The sequence below is a fragment of the Stegostoma tigrinum genome, chromosome 4, assembly GCF_030684315.1.
Source record: "Stegostoma tigrinum isolate sSteTig4 chromosome 4, sSteTig4.hap1, whole genome shotgun sequence".
Lineage (NCBI taxonomy): Eukaryota > Metazoa > Chordata > Chondrichthyes > Orectolobiformes > Stegostomatidae > Stegostoma > Stegostoma tigrinum.
The window spans coordinates 85,538,965-85,559,065 of record NC_081357.1 but is presented as its reverse complement, the minus strand read 5'-3'; the positions used below and the strand labels follow the sequence as shown (position 1 = coordinate 85,559,065).

At 43.7% G+C, this 20,101-nt stretch overlaps 1 protein-coding gene and 1 non-coding gene across 18 annotated transcripts in view; both read left to right on the top strand.

The window, feature by feature from the left end:
- The window catches only part of adgrb3 (adhesion G protein-coupled receptor B3), a 1,393,543-nt gene that overhangs the window by 1,331,280 nt on the left and 42,162 nt on the right, over window positions 1-20,101 (top strand). For all 17 annotated transcript variants that reach the window (XM_059645517.1, XM_059645509.1, XM_059645512.1 and 14 more), the window contains one exon: window positions 6,022-6,668. In XM_059645517.1, coding sequence (XP_059501500.1) covers window positions 6,022-6,668 — 647 coding nt within the window. The remainder of the gene's footprint in view (window positions 1-6,021; window positions 6,669-20,101) is intronic.
- Window positions 11,003-11,076, top strand: trnai-gau (transfer RNA isoleucine (anticodon GAU)). Its single transcript has one exon. It is a non-coding gene; the product is annotated as a tRNA-Ile (tRNA).

Genomic DNA, 20,101 nt, shown 5'->3' with positions numbered 1-20,101 from the left:
GTCCCCCCCCCCCGAACACCGCTGCAGAGAGGTCAATTACCAGGGACCTCAGATTTAAAGTAGCTGGTAAAAAGATTAAATGGAATAAGCGAGGAAGACATTTTCATACAGAGGGTAGTTGTTCGGTTTGGTAGTTGAGGTGGAAGCCCTCAACTTATTGAAAATGAGCCTGATCTGCACCTGAATGCTGTAACCTCCAAGGCTATGGACCAGATGCTGGTAAGTGGGATTAGAGTGAGCAGCCAGTTTATTCAGGTAGTGTATAGATAATTGGTAGATTGACCTGTTTCAGTGCTGCAAATTTTCCACAGTTCCACAAGCCACTTGTGAAAAGTATTGCATTGAGACAAGTGTCAATGATATATAGCATTTCAAATCTACTTACAAGTTGTTCTTAATAGAGCTAAAAAGCAAAAAATTAGCTCAAATCGTATTTATCGACAAGTGTTCAGTTATCAACAACTGTCACTGTCCTATACCTGACTGGGTCAGAGCAACAGATTTCCTTCCCCAATGGACAATAAGGAACCAAATGTGACTTTACAATGGTCTGACAGTTTCATGGTCACCCTTACTGAAACTAGATATCACAACAATGAGACAACATGCTGCTGTGAGACAGAAATATAGCGGTTATCAAGATTGATCATGTGGTTCCATCCATGCATTCGAGAAAGAATTGGATTATTATATATAAAAGCATGTGCGATATTATGCCCAAAAAGGGAGGGGAATGACACTAAGTGAGTTGATAACTTCATGAGCTTGCGTATTCATGATGGGCGAAATAGTCTCTTCCTATGCTATAGCAATTCTCTGAGCCCCGCAACTTTGAAGTGATTAGTGCCAGATGCTAACCATCAGAGGTTTCTAGCGCTTATCAAAGTGGTACATTTGAGAAGTATTATTGTGTGATAATACAGATTTTCAAATCTACTTACCTTTTTGATTCATATCTGATCTCTTGCTCAATGTGGGATCTCAGGGACACGGCTGATGTCCCTGACTCTTTCACGTGCGGGAAGTGTGTCCAGCTGCAGCTCTTGTTAGACTGCATGACGACTCTGGAGCTGCGGATGGACTCACTTTGGAGCATACGCGATGCTGAGGGGGTCATGGATAGCACATGTAACAAGGTGGTCACACCGCAGATTAGGATTGCTGAGGGAGAAAGGGAATGGGTGACCAAAAGGCAGAGGAAGAGCAGGAAGGCAGTGCAGGTGTCCCGTACGGTCATCTCCCTACAAAACAGGTATTTCGTTTTGGATACTGTTGGGGGAGATGACTCACCAGGGGAAGGCAGCAGTAGCCAGGTTTGTGGCTGGCTCTGCTGTACAGAAGAACAGGAAAAAAAGTGGAAGGATGATAGTCATTGGGGATTCAATTGTAAGGGGAGTAGATAGGCAGTTCTGCGGTCGAAAATGAGACTCCAGAATGGTATGTTGCCTCCCAGGTGCACGGGTCAGGGATGTCTCAGATTGGCTGCAGAACATTCTGAAGGGAGGGGGAGCAGTGAACAGCCAGATGTCATGGGGCATATAGGCACCATGATATAGGTAGAAAACGGGATGAGGTCCTACAAGCCACTTTTATGGAGTTAGGAGCCAAGTTAAAAAGTAGGACCTCAAAGGTAGTAATCTCAGGATTGCTACCAGTGCCATGTGCTAGTCAGTGCAGAAATGAAAGAAAAGCCAGGATGAATGCGTGGTGTGAGAGATGGTGCAGGAGGGAGGGGTTCTGATTTTTGGGACATTGGAACCGGTTCTGGGGAAGGTGGGACTATTACAAATTGGACGGCCTACACCTGGGCCGGCATGGAGCCAATGTCCTTGGGGGTGCTTTTACTAATGCTGTGGGGGATGGTTTAAACTAATTTAGCAGGGGAATGGGAACGAAATATTGGACAGAAAAGAGGTACTAACAAAAACCTGTAGGGAACTAGATAATGGAGTCAATGGGACTAAAGAGAATAGTAGTTGGGGAGCAGATGATGAACACAAAGGGACAGGTGGTCTGAGGTGCATTTGTTTTAATGCGAGAAGTGTAGTAGATAAGGCAGATGAGCTTAGGGCTTGGATCGGTACCTGGAAGTATTTTGTTATTGCTATTACTGAGACTTAGTTGAGGGAAGGCCATGATTGGCAGCTAGTTGTCCCAGGATATCGCTGCTTCAGGCGGGATAGAGAGGGAGGTAAAAGGGGTGGAGGAGTTGCAATACTGATCAAAGACGATATCACAGCTATTTGAAGGAGGGCCCCATGGAGGACTCAAGCAGTGAGGCAATATGGGTAGAACTCAGAAATAGGAAGAATACAGTAACAATGTTGGGGCTGTACTACAGGCCTCCCAACAGCGAGCGTGAGATAGAGGTACAAATATGTAAACAGACAATAGAAATGAGAAATAAGGTGGTGGTGATGGGAGGTTTTAATTTTCCCAACATTGACTGGGATTCACTCAGTGTTAGGGGTCAAGATGGAGCAGAATTTGTAAGGTGTGTCCAGGAAGGTTTTCTAGAGCAGTATGTATGTAGTCCAACTCGGGAAGGGGCCATACTGTACCTGGTATTGGGGAATGAACCCAGCCAGGTGGTTGAAATTACAGTAGGGGACTACTTTGGAATTAGCAACCACAATTCCCGAAGTTTTACAATACTCATGGACAAGGATGGGAATGGTCCTAAAGGAGGAGTTCTAAACTGGGGGAAGGCCAACTATACCAAGATTCGGCAGGATCTGGGGAATGTAGAATGGGAGAAACTGTTTGAAGGGAAATCCACATTTCATATGTGGGAGGCTTTTAAAGAGAGGTTGATTAGCGTGCAGGAGAGACATGTTCTTATGAAAATGAGGAATAGAAAAGGCAAGATTAGGGAACCACAGATGACAGGGGAAATTGTGAGATTAGCCAAGAGGAAAAAGGAAGCATACATGAGGTCTAGGCGACTGAAGACAGATGAAGCTTTGGAAGAATATGGGGAATGTAGAGCAGATCTGAAATGAGGGATTATGAGGGCTAAGAGAGGACATGAGATATTGCTGGCAAACATGGTTAAGGAAAATCCCAAAGCTTTTATTCATATATAAAGAGCAAGAGGGTAACTAGAGAAAGGATTAGCCCACTTAAGAACAAAGAAGGAAAGTTATGCGCTGAGTCAAAGAAAATGGGTGACATTCTTAACGATTGCTTTGCATCAGTATTCACCAAGGAGAGGGACATGATGGATGTTGAGGTTAGGGATAGATGTTTGCTTACTCTAGGTCAAGTTGACATAAGGAAGGAGGAAGTGTTGGGTATCCTAAAAGACATTAAGGGGGACAAGTCGGTTCGCAACAAACAACTGCACCTCCCAGTCGCAAACCATTTCCACTCCCCCTCCCATTCTTTAAATGACATGTCCATCATGGGCCTCCCGCAGTGCCACAATGATGCCACCCGAAGGTTGCAGGAACAGCAACTCATATTCCGCTTGGGAACCCTGCAGCCTAATGGTATCGATGTGGACTTCACCAGCTTCAAAATCTCCCCTTCCCCCACCGCATCCCTAAACCAGCCCAGTTTGTCCCCTCCCCCCACTGCACCACACAACCAGCCCAGCTCTTCCCCTCCACCCACTGCATCCCAAAACCAGTCCAACCTGTCTCTGCCTCCCTAACCTGTCCTTCCTATCACCCATCCCTTCCTCCCACCCCAAGCCGCACCTCCATCTCCTACCTACTAACCACATCCCACCTCCTTGACCTGTCCGTCTTCCCTGGACTGACCTATCCCCTCCCTACCCCCTCCCTACCTCCCCACCTATACTCTCTCCACCTATCTTCTTTTGTCTCCATCTTCGGTCCGCCTCCCTCTCTCTCCCTATTTATTCCAGAACCCTCACCCCATCCCCCTCTCTGATGAAGGGTCTAGGCCCGAAACGTCAGCATTTGTGCTCCTGAGATGCTGCTTGGCCTGCTGTGTTCATCCAGCCTCACATTTTATTATTAAGGGGGACAAGTCGCCTGGTCCGGATGAGATCTATCCCAGGTTATTGAGGGAAGCGAGAGAGGAAATAGCCAGGGCCTTAACAGATATCTTTGCAGCATCCTTAGACACGGGTGAGATCCCGGAGGACTGGAAAATTGCTAATGTTGTCCCCTTGTTTAAGAAGGGCAGCAAGGATAATCCAGGTAATTATCGACCGGTGAGTCTGACGTCAGTGGTTGGGAAACTACTGGAGAAGATACTGAGGGATAGGATCTATTCCCATTTGGAAGAAAATGGGCTTATCAGTGATAGGCATCATGGTTTTGTGCAGGGAAGGTCATGTCTTACCAACTTAATAGAATTCTTTGAGGACATGACAAAGTTGATTAATGAGGGAAAGGCTGTAGATGTCATATACATGGACTTCAGTAAGGCATTTGATAAGGTTCCCCATGGCAGGCTGATGGAGAAAATGAAGTCACATGGGGTCCAGGGTGTGCTAGCCAGATGGATAAAAAATACTGGCTAAGCAACAGGAGACAGAGAGTAGTAGTAGAAGGGAGTTTCTCAAAGTGGAGACCTGTGACTAGTGGTGTTCCACACCGGGATCTGTGCTGGAACCACTATTGTTTGTGATATATGTAAATGATTTGGAGGAAGGTGTAGGTGGTCTGATCGGCAAGTTTGCAGATGACACTAAGATTGTTGGAGTAGCAGATAGTGAAGGGGACTGTCAGAGATTACAGCAGAATACAGATAGACTGGAGAGTTTGGCAGATAAATGGCAGATGGAGTTCAATCCGGGCAAATGCGAGGTGATGCATTTTGGAAGACCTAATTCAAGGGTGAACTATACAGTAAATGGAAAAGTCTGAGGGAGAATTGATGAACAGAGAGATCTGGGTGTTCAGGTCCATTGTTCCCTGAAGGTGGCAACGCAGGTCAATAGGGTGGTCAAGAAGGCATACGGCATGCTTTCCTTCATCGGACGGGATATTGAGTACAAGAGTTGGCAGGTCATGTTACAGTTGTATAAGACTTTGGTTCGGCCACATTTCGAGTACTGTCTACAGTTCTGGTTGCCACATTACCAAAAGGATGTGGATGCTTTGGAGAGGGTGCAGAGGAGGTTCACCAGGATGTTGCCTGGTATGGAGGGTGCTAGCTATGAAGAGAGGTTGAGTAGATTAGGATTATTTTCATTACAAAGACGGAGATTGAGGGGGGACCTGATTGAGGTCTACAAAATCATGAGGGGTATAGACAGGGTGGATGGCAAGAAGTTTTTGCCCAGAGTGGGGGACTCAATTACTAGGGGTCATGAGTTCAAAGTGAGAGGAGAAACGTTTAAGGGAGATATGCGTGGAAAGTTCTTTACGCAGAGCGTGGTGGGTGCCTGGAACACGTTGCCAGCGGAGGTAGTAGACGCAGGCATGTTAGTGTCTTTTAAGATATATCTGGATAGGTACATGGATGGGCGGGGAGCAAATGGACACAGACCCTTAGCAAATAGATGAGAGGTTAGACAGAGGATCTCAATCAGCGCAGGCTCGGAGGGCCGAAGGGCTTGTTCCTGTGCTGTAATTTTCTTTGTTCTTTGTTCTTTGCTATTCCAGCAGCCTTGCCTTAGTTACTATTGTTTGCTCCCTTTGACAGCTTTATTTTAAATTGTTGATTCTCTCAAATAAGTGTTGTTCATGTGACTTCATCTCAAATATTAACATTGCAGGCATGAATGCTGCGTTATGGTAAGATTGCCAGGCTGATGGAATGCAGACAATATGGGTCTTGGTTGTTTTATTACCCAACCATTTCTATTGCAAAGGCAATCCTTGAAAATGACACAATGATTTTTTTCATGAGATTAAAATAAGGTATTAATGACTTTAATATCTTTTGGGAGAAGGCAATGACTTTCAAAGTATCAAATGACTCGGTGAAATCAAATGAATTGTAATTTGTCAGAATGCTAATTTACAAGGACAAGCTACTAATAGTGAGAGCTTTGCAGCTGCTGAACTTTTAAGCCTAACCAATCCTTCTTGCAATTCACAGTCCTTCATAAAGACGTTGGGAGCTGTCGAGCTGCTACCATAACAGGAACAATGTCGAGGATCTCTCTCAATGATGATGAAGGGGACAAAGGAATCACTCCCGAAGGTGTGAATTTTTCAACCCTCCCTGGAAATATCATTTCCAAAGTTTTGATACAGCAGCCACCAGCTATGCACGTGCCAATCGGAATGAACGAATTGACAGAGCAGTGCCTAAAGAAGGAGAACAGTGAATTGCGACGAACAGTTTATTTATGCACGGATGACAATCTGCGAGCAGGGGATGCTGATCTAGCACAAACACAAGAGAGGATGATGGAAAGTGACTACATTATAATGCCAAGAGGCTCAGCAAATGTCCAACCTCTCATTAAAGATGAAAGCAAATTAAATATCAGCATGGAAGGCATGCCGCATGATAGGTTAACACATTTTAAAGTTAACCCTGAATTTAATACAAGTGCATCTGTGATGGATCACATCAGTTTCAATTTAGACCAACACCTCACCACACAAGAACACAAACAGAATATACCATTTGAGCCTCGTTCATCTATAAAGAACTTCATTGTTTCCGAACTTGATGAAAATAACACTGCATTATCAAGGAGTGAAACAGGCTCTACAGTATCGATGAGTTCTTTAGAGGTTAGTACATTTGCATTGAGATGGTGTAAAAAAAGTTATTCTCCAGCTATTAGAGGTGTTATTGTCAAAGTAGCCTGTCCACTTCTCTATCTGCAGAATGTGAGCTTTTTTTATTATTGTTTTTCCTCTTTCTCCATTCCTTTGCAGTTGTATCGTATTCTGTACACATTTCAGGGGTAGAGAGATTTCTGCCCCAAGTAAAGCTCTGAAAATGTCATGTAATTTTCACCATTGTTAGTGCTCAAAGTTTATTTCACTGCTGTCCTTTATTGACTAGTTTAATCCAGGGATTCCCTACCTCTTTATTATCAAGATCTCCCTCAAAGCAGCAGGCATGGAATGTCATATGAATCCATTAACAATCAGTTACAAATGTCCCAGCAACAGTAATACCTAGGTTGTAACAAAATAGCATGGGTCTAAGGGATTGGGAAAGGTCCTTTGGTTAAAATAATTGAGTGAAGAGCTAGATCCTCGAGACGACCATTAGTCCTCGGTTCTTCTAGCACACCCAGGTGTGGTGTGAGGGTGACAAAACTTGGGTACCAACCTTAACTGGCAGTTTCCTGAGTTTGGGAAGTTGAAGATTCTGCCCAAGCCTAAACAAGACCATCCACATAGTAAAGTTCAGGACTAGAATTTGAAGCCCAGGAGAGTTCCCTGGTTCCTGACCTACTAAGCAATGGATACCTTTATACCAGTTAACACATTTAAGATCATACTCATTGTCCAATTCAAATGGAAGAACATAGGAATCAATAAGGTCTGGACTAAAGCCTGGAACCTCTGACCCTTTCTCATCCCAGTAGACCCTTTTTACTAGTACAGAGCTTGAGTATTTCTGACAAAGGTACATTTTAGAAACGTAGGAGACAGGAGCAGGAGGACGTCATTTGTCCCTTTGTGCCTGCTTCACCATCTAATTTGATCATGGCTAAGATCCAACTCCAAACTCCTACTTTCTCCTACACCCCTTGATACCTTTAATCCTAAGAACTACATTCAAATCCTTCCTGAAAATATTAAATATTTTGGCCCCAACGGCATTCTGTAGCAAACGATTCCACACGCTCATCACTTTCAGAGTGAGGAAATTTCTCCTCATTGCAGTCCTAAGTGGCCTACCCTGTATCCTTAGACTGTGATCCCTGGTTGTGGACTCCTTTGTAATCAGAAACATCTTTCCTGTATTTGCCCTGTCTAGTCCTGTTAGACATTTATAGGTTTCAATGAGATTCCACCCCACCGCCACCATTCTTCTAAATTTCAGTGAACATATTCCTAACCAAACAGTCCCACTTCATATGTCAGTCCTGCCAGCTCAAGAATCAGTCTAGTAAACCTGTTGAAGCCATTTGTCTTGCTCTCATCAGGACAATTCACAAGAATATGAACTTAAAAATAAGATCAGCATTTGTATAATTGCCTTTCAGAGAGTACAGGTGTTGGCATTTCCTTTTAAATGGATATTTCTTGCAAATTGTCTTGCACGCAAGATGAAAGCTACAACAATATGAGTCCTTTCCAGCAATACATTTTTGCTTAATTGGCTTCCTTATGAAGAGGGTAAAGACCTCTCCTGAAGAAAGACCCTAAAATTTGCCGCTGAAATCCCAGTCAAAGTAGTCACACAAGATGGGTCCTGATGGCCAAAGTATTGAATTCCAACCTGTAAATCACTTGAAAATACCTATGGAAGGCTTTAAAAGTGGGAGAGATTCCTGGCCAGTCACTCTTGATGTGGACTTGTGCTCCTCAAGTTGTATTCTGGTTGCTGATTGCCTTGCCTCCCTCCCAACTCCTCCAACCCCAAACCCTGCCAACTATGCAGGGGGAACCAGAGAGCTCCCAGAATTAGAAAAATTGTTGTCTGTCCATTACATACTTAGAAAGCCCAACCTTGTTCAGCAGTGGATCAAGAGAGAATGAGAAGAGAAATAAATGATGAAAAAGAGAACAAAATCCATTGTAGTCTGTACAGGATGCTTTACTGTTTCTTTTCTGTTTCAGTCTGTGCCAGATAATTTGATAAGCTGTGCTATAGCTAGTGTTTTCTCAACAGTTGTACAAGGTAATTGCTACTCCATCCAAGGAGGCAGTGGTATATTGGTAATATCACTGATGTTGTCATACAGATGCCCAGGTTAATCTTCTGGGGACATGGATTCAGATTCCACCACGGCAGACAGTGAAATGTGAATTCAATAAAACCTAGAATTAAAAGCTAGCCTAATGATGACCATGTAAGCATTGCCAATTGGTATTTTTAAAAAGCCCATTAGTTTGCTCTTGTCCTTTAGAGATAGAAACCTGTCATCCTCACTGGATTTAATTCTGAAATGACCTTGCAAGTAACTCAGTTCAAAGGCAATTATGGATGGGCAATAAATGCAGGTCTCATCAATGCCCATATCCCATAAATTTTTTTAATGACATTTAATATTTACATTTCTTGGATTCTTAAAATATTCTATTTCAGCCTATGAATTCTATTCTAACACTTCACTTTTTAAGGAATAACAGACAAACTGTAGTATTTAGTTATAGTCAGGGAAGCTATTTTAACCTAATTCAGGTGCAAGTTATTTTAAATTTATAACATGAAATTAGTCTTGTTGCTCAGCTAGATTAGTAAATGGGAGTCCAACTTGCACTTTTTCCCAACCCACAGGAAGATATAACTTTGCTTCAGCATACTTTCTGTAAACTCAGTTGACAGAGTTGAATTAACCATTACATTGCACTCTCTCAGCTCTCATCCTCAGAATTTCTTTAGATAAGCTGGCTCGTCCAGGTGAGTGATCCACAATCATCTTCACTGTTTCCACATGCAGAGAGATACAGGGGACAGTTCAAACACACAGTTGTATCTGCAGTTCATTTTCCTGAAAGCAATCAGCAACCAGAATACAACTTGAGGAGCACAAGTCCACATCAAGAGTGACTGGCCAGGAATCTCTCCCACTTTTAAAGCCTTCCATAGGTATTTTCAAGTGATTTACAGGTTGGAATTCAATACTTTGGCCATCAACCATGCTGGTTAAGACCCAAAGTGGGATTTGAACCTAGAACCTCTAATTCAGGGGCACTGATGTCACACACTGCACGATAAGACACTGAACCTACGCATCCCTCAAGCTAGCAGGCTATGCCACTGTCTGAATAACCTAGCGCATGATATTCATGCCTTGATTGAATCTTCCCTGTAATCAAAGCTTTGCCCCATTATTGGATGCCGGCATGTGGCAGCATTATGAAGTAGCTTAAAACTGGGTGAAACAAAATGCGGAGGAAGAGTCTGGACATGCTAGCAAGAATGGATGGCAAGATGGTGGGAGTACAAGAATATGCTGCAGGTTTGTACAAGTCCAATCACAAACTTCCATTGAACAAATGCTTTTGAAACATGCCAGAAGCAGTAACTGAGATGGCTTATTGAATGTGTTTTCTTATTGCAGGTAGGATGGGAGCACACTCTGGGCTTCCTTAGCAACTAGCCACACCATGGTATTTTATATTACATGAAGCAATGAGGATCATTACACCGATTTAGAGAGGGAGGTATTAATGATTGAGTGAACTCAGAGGGTACAGTTTTTATCATCACGTATGGTGATTATCAAGTAAATTAGGCACAAATATCAGAAGCCATGCCATTTCCATCCCTCCGATTTCAATGGAATGATGATTAGATGAATTCCATAGCAAGAGGGTAAGCCACTCCACCAGATCGCTACTGTGCGGCGACGGTGAGCATTTCCATTGCTGTGCAGAGGGTGAAAACCTAAAAGCTGCAGAGGTGTTCTTTGCAGGATGACAGCAGCCTGGGGACTCTTCGTCATGATTTTGATCCCAGGAGGCATCAGAAAGAAAAATGGTAGCCAGCACATAGAACATAGAACATTACACTTCAAATTGGATCCATGAATGTGAATTCTGTTCAGCATCCTGCACTGCAATATTAGGCAGCCTCAGTGCACTTGGATGTAGACTGAAGAGGACTATTAATAAATTATTCATACATGTTGTTGGACGCTGGGCTGCTCTTGTTCTCCCTTGTTTGCTTGCACAAAGTGATAGTCGATGATAGGATAATAAAATGTGAGGCTGGATGAACACAGCAGGCCAAGCAGCATCTCAGGAGCACAAAAGCTGACGTTTCGGGCCTAGATCCTTCATCAGAGACAGGATGTGACTTCTAACAAAGGCATGCTGTCAAAATCTCCAGCAAGAGAGCCCTTTACTTGCTTCCTTATTAGTATAGTGGTCAGTATCCCTGACTGTCACGTGGGAGACTGGGGTTCAATTCCCCAACAGGGAGCTTGCTTTGTGGTGGTTGGTTAGCCCAGCTGGTTACAGTGTGGTGCTGATAATGCCAAGGTCATGGGTTCAATCCCCATACTGACCAAGTGTGTCAGATCCTAGCCACGAGTTGCATGCTTTGCATCCTGATTGGTGGCTTGTTTGGCAGTCTTTACTTTTGCCTGAGCAATGGTGGTATAGCAGTGAGCATAGCTGCTTTCCAAGCAGTTGACCTGGGTTCAATTCCCAGTGATCGCGGAGCTGTGATTTTTTTCAGGCGGCACGGTGGCTCAGTGGTTAGCACGGCTGCCTCACAGTGCCAATGAACCTGGTTCAATTCCACCCTCGGGTGATTGTCTGTGTGGAGTTTCCACATTCTCTTCATGTCTGTGTGGGCTTCCTCCGGGTAATCTGGTTTCCTCCCACAGTCCAAAGATGTGCAGGTTAGGTGGATTAGCCATGCTAAATTGCCTTTAGTGTTCTGGGCTGTGTAGCTTAGGTGTCTTATAGAGGGATGGGTCTGGGTGGGATGATCCAAGGATCGATGTGGACTTGTTGGCCAAAGGGCCTGTTTCCACACTGCAGGGATTCTATGATTCTATGAAGAGCACAGATGTCTTGCTCATTTTAAAGTGGCTTTCTGCACCATGGATAGGGCTACTGCCCAACTTTTTACAAGCCTGCATGCCTATCCCTTGCAGCAGACAGTCAGTCTGGGACACCAGATTGTAACCTAATATTGTGTTTCACTGCTGTATTCAGGGTGCTGCAGTAGAGGTGCCATCTCTTTCGGCTGATGTTAAGTAAAGCTTAACTGCCTTCATAAAGCTAGTTGACGTAATGTTTTGGCCAACATTTATTTCTCAAATGCATTTAACTGGTCATCCATGTAGTGATTATAACCTGGTCAGTCTGGTGAACCTCATGGAATATGGATTCCCAAATTGGTTCTGTTAATCTGCTCCAATCAGGGAGTCCTAGCTGATAGATATAAACAGGAGTGTTAGACATCCTGTTCAGTCAGAGCTGGCTCCAAAGGAATTGGATCAGTGTCACAGAGTTTCCACATGTGAATAAAGGGTGACTTGGTGGTGGGATACTGACCTCTGAGGAGTTATTTCAATCCAGTTATTTGTTATTTTGGGAACTTTACTGTGTATGACATGTGACCTCCACTATAACAGTGACTGTGCTTCAAAGGTTGTGAAACACTTTGGGACATACACAGTGCTTAATAAGGCATTGTCTAAGTGGAGTTGGATGTCCTTTACAGCAAGATCAACTTTATGAATGTAGAGCTGTGTCTGTTGGAGTTTAGAAGAGCAGTAAGTGACTTGATTGAAAAATGCAAGATCCTTAGGAGTCTTGAAACAGTTGGTATGGAGAGGAATTTTCCTGTTTTGGAAGAATCTAGAAACAGGTCACTGTTTTAAATTCAGTGTTCACCCATTTAAAGCAAAGATGAGTTGATTTCTTTCTTCCACTGAGAGCTGTGCATCCATGACCTTTTCAAGAAGAGTGTTTTTGAACATTTGTAAGGCAGGAGTGGATAGACATTTGTCAGAATGTGGCTGAAATGTTATCACTAATAGGTAGGAAAATAGATTTGAGGTAACAGTCTAAGCACGCATGATTTTATTGAATGGCAGATCAGGCTTGAGGAGCTGAATGGCCTGCTACTTATTTGTATGTTTCTGCCAGTTTTATAAGCCTATTATTTGATACTTTTGAAAGCAAACTTTACATTGGCACTTAACTACCAACTCCATTCTGGGAGGAATTGTGGAAGCAGAGTTAGTTATTGTTTTCCTGTCACTGTGCCCTTCCCTTGCTAAATAGTGGGAGGATTTGCAGTTTGACCATGAATCTGACAGCGTGAACATTGCATACATCTTCTGTGGTTGGTCCAACCTTACACGCAGACCACTGGGATGACTCAAGTTGCATGGGCTTCCGCAACCCATATATTGCTCAAGAACAGAATATCTTTTATTGTCACTTGTACTCCTATACTCCTGTATTTGAGTACAGTGAAAAATTTTTACAGTGCCTTTTAATGGTGCCTTCTTGGGTACAAGTACCTAGGTACAAATCTGAGTTCAAGAAAAGTTGTGGTCTTACACTTGGACAACTAAAAGAAAGCATAAAATCATTTGAGGCGGCACAGTGGCTCAGTAGTTAGCACTGCTGCCTCACAGCAGCAGGGACCCGGCTTCAATTCCACCCTTGGGTGACTGTCTATGTAGAGTTTGCACGTTCTCCCAACGTCTGCGTGGGTTTCCTCCGGATGCTCCGGCTTCTGGATGCTTTGAGGTTCAGTGTGGAATGGTTGGGCTAAAGGGCCTGTTTCCACACTGTAGGGATTCTATGATTGCTTACAGAGGTAGTTATAACATAGTGAAAAGCTTTTAAATTACAGTCCGATAACAGCAGCTCAACATGTGGCACTAGGCCCAAGTCCAGAAAATGTCCCAAATCACTCTAGCTGCCAGGCCAGCACTCAGCGGCAACCAGGTAAGTTGCACTGTACTGGGATTCAAGTCTACTTGAGTCATTTGTTGTCTACTGTCATTGTTTGTCCACCGCAAGTGTCACTGAGCTTGTAACTCAGAGGTTCTAGAGGTCATGGGTTTAAATTCAACCATGCGAGCTGGTGGAATCTGAATTCTGCCAATAAATCTGAAAGGAAAAGCTCGGTGTGGCAATGGTGACCCTGAAGATATTTTCAATTTTTGTAAAAACCCATTTGGTTCAAAATTTTCAAGATTTGTAGCTTGGGGTGTGGATGAGGTTCTAGACATGCTCACTGAGCCAGTGGGTTTTGTTGCAAATGTTTTGTTACCTTGCTAGGTAAAATCATCAGTGCGCCTCCGGCGAAGTGTCGGTGTTCTGTCCGGCTTGTTATTTATATGCCTCAGTTTGCTGGGGCAGTTGGTATTATTTCCGATATTGTTTTTCAGTGGCTTGTACACAGAGTCTAATTCAATGTGTTTGTTGATGGATTTCTGGTTGGAATACCAGGCCTCCAGGAATTCCCTGTCATGTCTCTGTTTGGCTTGTGTGATTGTGGATGTATTGCCACAGTCGAATTCATGTTCATCGTTGTCAGTGTGTGGTGAGACAAGTGAGAATTGGTTGTGTCTCTTGGTAGCTATTTGGTCTTCGCGTATGTGTTGTCAGTTTTCTTCTAGTTTGGCCTCTGTAGTGTTTTTCACAGTCCTCGCATATTATTTTGTATATTACACCAGTTTTTCTGGTTTTGTGCATGGGATCCTTTTATGTTTCTTAGTAGCTGTGTAGTTTGTATGCCTCAGTTTGCAGGGATAGTTGGTATTTCAGTTTCTGTCAGTGGACTTAGTGGACAATACTACCCACTCCATTCACTCATCCCAAGAATTTCTCAACATCATCAAGGACACCAGGATAGAAGAGGGCAAGATGGTGATATCCTTTGACATAACAGGACTATTTACATCAATAAACATCGACCTAGCCTAAGGAACAATTGCCACACTGCTGGACAAATAAAGTAGGCAGGCAATCCAGGACACCAACATCAATAAGGTCACACCATGAAACTACTAGAGCTGTGCCTCACAATCCACTTCACCTTCAACAACAGCATATGCAAACAAATCAAGGAAATATCAATGGGATCCCCAATATCAGGACTGACTGCAGAAACAGTAATGTAAAGTTTATAACAGGCAGTGCTCCTCGCTATACAACCTAAACTTTGGGTCCAATATATAAATGACACCTTCCTGATTATCAAACGCACAAAACTGGAAGAAACCCACCGACACGTAAACAACATCCTTACCGGGGTAAAATTCATGAAAGGAGAAGAGAACAACAACTGACCTCCCTTCTTGAACTGATGGTAGAATGCAAAAACAATGTGGAGCTCCAGATGAGCGTATATGGAAAGACCAGTCATATGGACCAGATACTCAATTACATTAGCAACTAATGCAACGCCCACAAATGGAGCTGCATCAAGACACTATTTAAACAAGCCACAACACATTGCAGCAACATGGAACTATGCAGAGCAGAACAGGAGCACCTATAAGGACTGTCCTAAAGAAATGGGTACCCAAAAAGCACAATCTGCCGTTACCTCTGAGACAGACCACAACAAGAAGACATAACACGACAAGACCCTACCATGTGTCAGGGCATTTCAGAGATGAAAACAAGACAACTGGGACCCCTAGGTATTAGAGTATCCCACAAACTGACAACCACCCTACAACAGCTACCGACAAACATAAGGGATCCCATACCCAAAACCAGCAAAACTGGTGTAATATACAAAATACCATGCAATAACTGTGAGAAACACTGCATAGGTCAAACCAGAAGAAAACTGACAATACGGATACATGAACACCAACTAGCCACTAAGAGACACGACTAATCCCCACTTGTCTCACTACACACTGACAAGGAGGGACACGAATTCGACTGGGATGACACATGCATAATCGCACAAGCCAAACAGAGACACGACAGGGAATTCCTGGAGGCCTGATATTCCAGCCAGAACTCCATAGCAAACACATTGAATGTGTGCACGTCTGTGTACGAACCACTGAGAAACAGAACCAGAAGTTCTTAACCAACCACCCCAGCAAACCAAGGCATGTAAATAACAAGCAGGACAGAACACTGACGCTTCACCAGAGGTATACTGATGATCTTACTGATGCGATGAACTGATGTGATGAAATGTTTGCAACCAAGCCCACCACTTGGCAAGCATGTCTACACCCTCATCGGGTTGACCAATGTCTCTTCAGACACTGACCGGCCAGCATTAATTACTTTTCCTATTTGTCCAGACGACAGTAAAGATTCAACCACTTTGTTGTGGGTCTAAAGTCGCATGTAGGCCAGACTCGGTAAGAATGACCGTTTCCTTCCCAAAAGGATATTAGGGAACCAGATGGTTTTTCTTGACAATGGTGTCATGGTCACCAGTGGACTCCTAATTCCAAATCTTTATTGAATTCAAAGTCCACCATTCACCATAGCAGGATGTGAACGAGGGTCCCAAGAATACTGTCAGGGTCTCTGAATTTTAGTGATAATGCCACTTGGCATCCTTATTCAGTTTGGCCTAAATGTGACTACAGACCTAGAGTAATGTGACTAACTCTTAACTGCCCTCCGAAATGGCCTGCCAAATCAGCAATTCAGATATAGTGAGAGTGGACAACAAGTGCCATCAAGGAATGGCCACTTCCCATAAAATGATGTTCACTGGAGTAGTATCAGAAGATTGGAGGGTGGCAAATGTCATTCCCTTGTTCAAGAAAGGGAATAGGGATTATCCTGGAAATTATAGACTGGTCAGTCTTACTTCTGTGGTGGGCAAATGATTGGAGAGGATTCTGAGAAATCTGTGAAATTTTGAGTATTTATGATTGTTTGAAACAGCACAGTTTGATTAGAAATAGTCAGCATGGCTTTGTGAGAGGCAGGTCTTGCCTCACAAGCCTGATTGAATTCTCTGAGGATGTAACAAAACACATCAATGAAGGTAGAGCAATGGATGTCGTGCATACGGTTTTTAGCAAAGCATTTGATAAGTTTCCATGTGGTAGGCTCATTCAGAATGTAAGGAGCCATGGGATTTAGGGAAATTTGGCTGTCTGGATACAAAACTGGCTGTCCAATAGCAGACAGAGGGTGATAGTAGATGAAAGGTATTCAGCCTGGTGCTCGGTGACCTGTGGTGTTCTGCAGGGATCTGTTCTGGGACCTCTGCTTCACTTGGTGGAGTTCTGAACAGCGTGGAGGACTGTTGAAAGTTGCAATGGGACATTGACAGGATGCACAGCTGGGCAAAGAAGTGGCTGATGGAATTCAACCCAGAAAAGTGTGAAGTGACTTATTTGGGAAGGTTGAATTTGAATGCAGAATACAGGGTTACTAGCAGGATTTTCGGCAGTGTGGGGGAACAGGGGAATCTTGGGGTCCACATCCATGGATCCCTCAAAGTTGCTACCCAAATTGATACGGTTGTAAAGAAAGCGAAAGAAAACATAGAACAGTACAGCACAATACAGGCCCTTTGGCCCATGATGTTGTGTCGAACTTTTACCCTAATCCTAAGGTCTATGTAACCTCATCCCTACCTTTATACTATCATCCATATGCCTATCTAATAGGCGCTTAAATACCCCTAACGAGGCCAACTCCACTACCCTGACCGGCAATGCATTCCACGACCTGACCACTCTCTGAGTAAAGAACCTACCTCTGACATGTCCTCTATATCTACCTCCACTTACTTTAAAAGTATGCCCCCTCATAATAGCTATCTCAACCGTAGGAATAAGTCTCTGGCTGTCTACTCTGTATATACCTCTGGTCATTTTGTACACCTCTATGAAGTCACCTCTTGTCCTTCGTTATTCTAAAGAGAAAAGCCCTATCTCTCTCAATTTTTCCTCATAAGACCTTCCCTCTATTCCAGGCAACATCCTGGTAAATCTCCTCTGCACCTTTCCCAATGCTTCCACATCTTTCCCGTAATGAGGCGACCAGAACTGGACACAATACTCCAGATATGGCAGAACCAGTGTTTTGTATAGCTGGAGCATAACTTCATGGCTGTTGAACGCAATCCCTCTATTAATGAAAGCTAACACACCATACACCTCTATCCACCTGGGTGGCAGCTTTCAGGGAAGTCTGGACATGAACCCTAAGATCCCTCTGTTCCTCCACATTGCCAAGAATCTTTCTGTTAACCCTGTATTCTGTATTCTGCTTTCAAATTCACCCTTCCAAAATGAATTACCTCGCACTTTTCATGGTTAAACTCCATCTGCCAGTTCTCAGTTCAGCTCTGCATCCTAACAATGTCCCTTTGTAACCTAGAACAGCTCTCTGCACTGTCCACAACACGACCCACTTTCGTATCATCCATGAACTTACTAATCTACCTTTCTACTCCTTCATCCAAATCTTTTACAAAAATCACAAATAGAAGAGGACCCAGAACAGATCCTTGTGGTACACCACTCGTAACTGAGCACCATGTTAGCTTTCATTGGCAGGGGAATTCATGCCGTGAGGTCATGCCGCATCTCTATAAAACTCTGGTTAGACCACGCTTGAAATATTGTATGCAGTTCTGGTCACCTCATTATAGGAAGTATGTGGAAGCTTTGGAGAGGGTGCAGAGGAGATTTACCAGGTTGCTGCCTGGACTGCAGGGTAGGTCTCATGAGGAAGGGTTGAGGGAGGTAGGGCTTTTCTCATTGGAGTGAAGAAGGATGAGAGGTGACTTGAAGGAGGTGTACAAAATGATGAGAGGTATAGATAGAGTGGATAACCAGAGAATTTTTCCCAGAGTGGAAATGATTATTACAAGGGGGCATAATTTTAAGGTGATTAGAGGAAGGTGTGGGGGGATGTCAGAAGTAGTTTCTTCATGCAGCGAGTGGTGGGTGTACGGAATGCGCTGTTGGCAGTGATAGTGGAAACAAATAGTTTAGAGACTTTTAAGTGACTCTTGGATAGGAACATGGAGGATAGTAAAATTTAGGGTATGCAGGGTACTTTGATCTTAGTAGGATAATAGGTCAGCAACACATTGCGGGCCGAAGGGCCTGTACTGTGCTTTACTGTTCTATGTTCAGTGGAAAAAGCCCTAGCTCCCTCAACCTTACCTCATAAGACCTGCCCTCCAGTCCAGGCAGTAGCCTAGTAAATCTCCTCTGCACCCTCTCTAAAGTTTCCACATCTTTCCTATAATTAGGTGACCAGAACTGAACACAATATTCCAAGTGTTGCCTAACCAGAGTTTTATCAAGCTGCAGCATGACCTCACAGCTCTTAAACTCAATTCCCTGCCAATGAAAGCCAACACAGCATACGCTTTCTTTATAACCCTATTAACTTGCGTAGCAACTTTGAGGGATCCATGGATGTGGAACCCAAGATCCCTCTGTTCCTCCACGTTGCTGAGAATCCAACCATTAACCCTGTATTCTGCATTCAAATTCAACCTTCCCAAATGAATCACTTCATACTTTTCTGGATTGAATTCCATCTGCCACTTCTTCGCCCAGCTGTACATCCTGTCAATGTCCCATTGCAACCTACAACAGCCCTCCAAACCACCCACAACTCCAGCAACCTTCGTGTCATTGGCAAAGTAAATAACCCAACCTTCCACTTCCTCATACAAGTCATTTATAAAGATCACAAAGAGCAGAGGTCCTAGAACAGATCCCCGTGAAGCACCACAGGTCACCGAGCTTCAGGCTGAATACATTCCATCGACCATGACCCTCTGTCTTCTATTGGACAGCCAGTTTTATATCCAGACAGCCAAATTTCCTCGAAACCCATTCCTCCTTACTTCTTGAATGAGCTTACCACGTGGAACCTTATCAGATGCTTTGCTAAAATCCATGTACACCACATCCACTGCTCTACCTTCATTAATGTGTTTTGTCGTATCCTCAAAGAATTCAATAGGGCTTGTGAGGCATGACCTGCCCCTCATAAAACCATGCTGATTATTTCCAATCAAACTGTGCTTTTCCAAATAATCATAAATATTATCTCTCAGAATCCTCTCCAATAATTTGCCCACCACAGAAGTAAGACTGACTGGTCTGTAATTTCCAGGTTAATCCCAATTCCCTTTCTTGAACAAGGGAATGACATTTGCCACCCTCTAATCTTCTGGTACCACTCCAGTGGACAGTGAGGATGCAAAGATTATTGCCAAAGGGCCAGCAATCCCTTCCCTTGCTTCCCGTAGCAACCTTGGGTATATGCCATCTGCCCCGAGGACTTATCTACCCTCATGTTTTTCAGATTTTCTAGACATCCTTTTTCCTAACATCAACCTGTTCGAGCGTACCTGCCTGTTTCATGCTGTCCTCACAAACGTCAATGTCCCTCTCCTTGGTGAATACTGAAGCAAAGTATTCATTAAGGACCTCCCCTACCTCGTCTGACTCCATGCACAAGTTCCCTCCACTATGCCTGATAGGCCCTACCCTCACTCTGGCCATCCTCTTGGATGATGGAGCGAAGAAAGATGAGCGATGACTTGATAGAGGTGTATAAGATGATGAGAGGCAGAGATAGAGTGGATA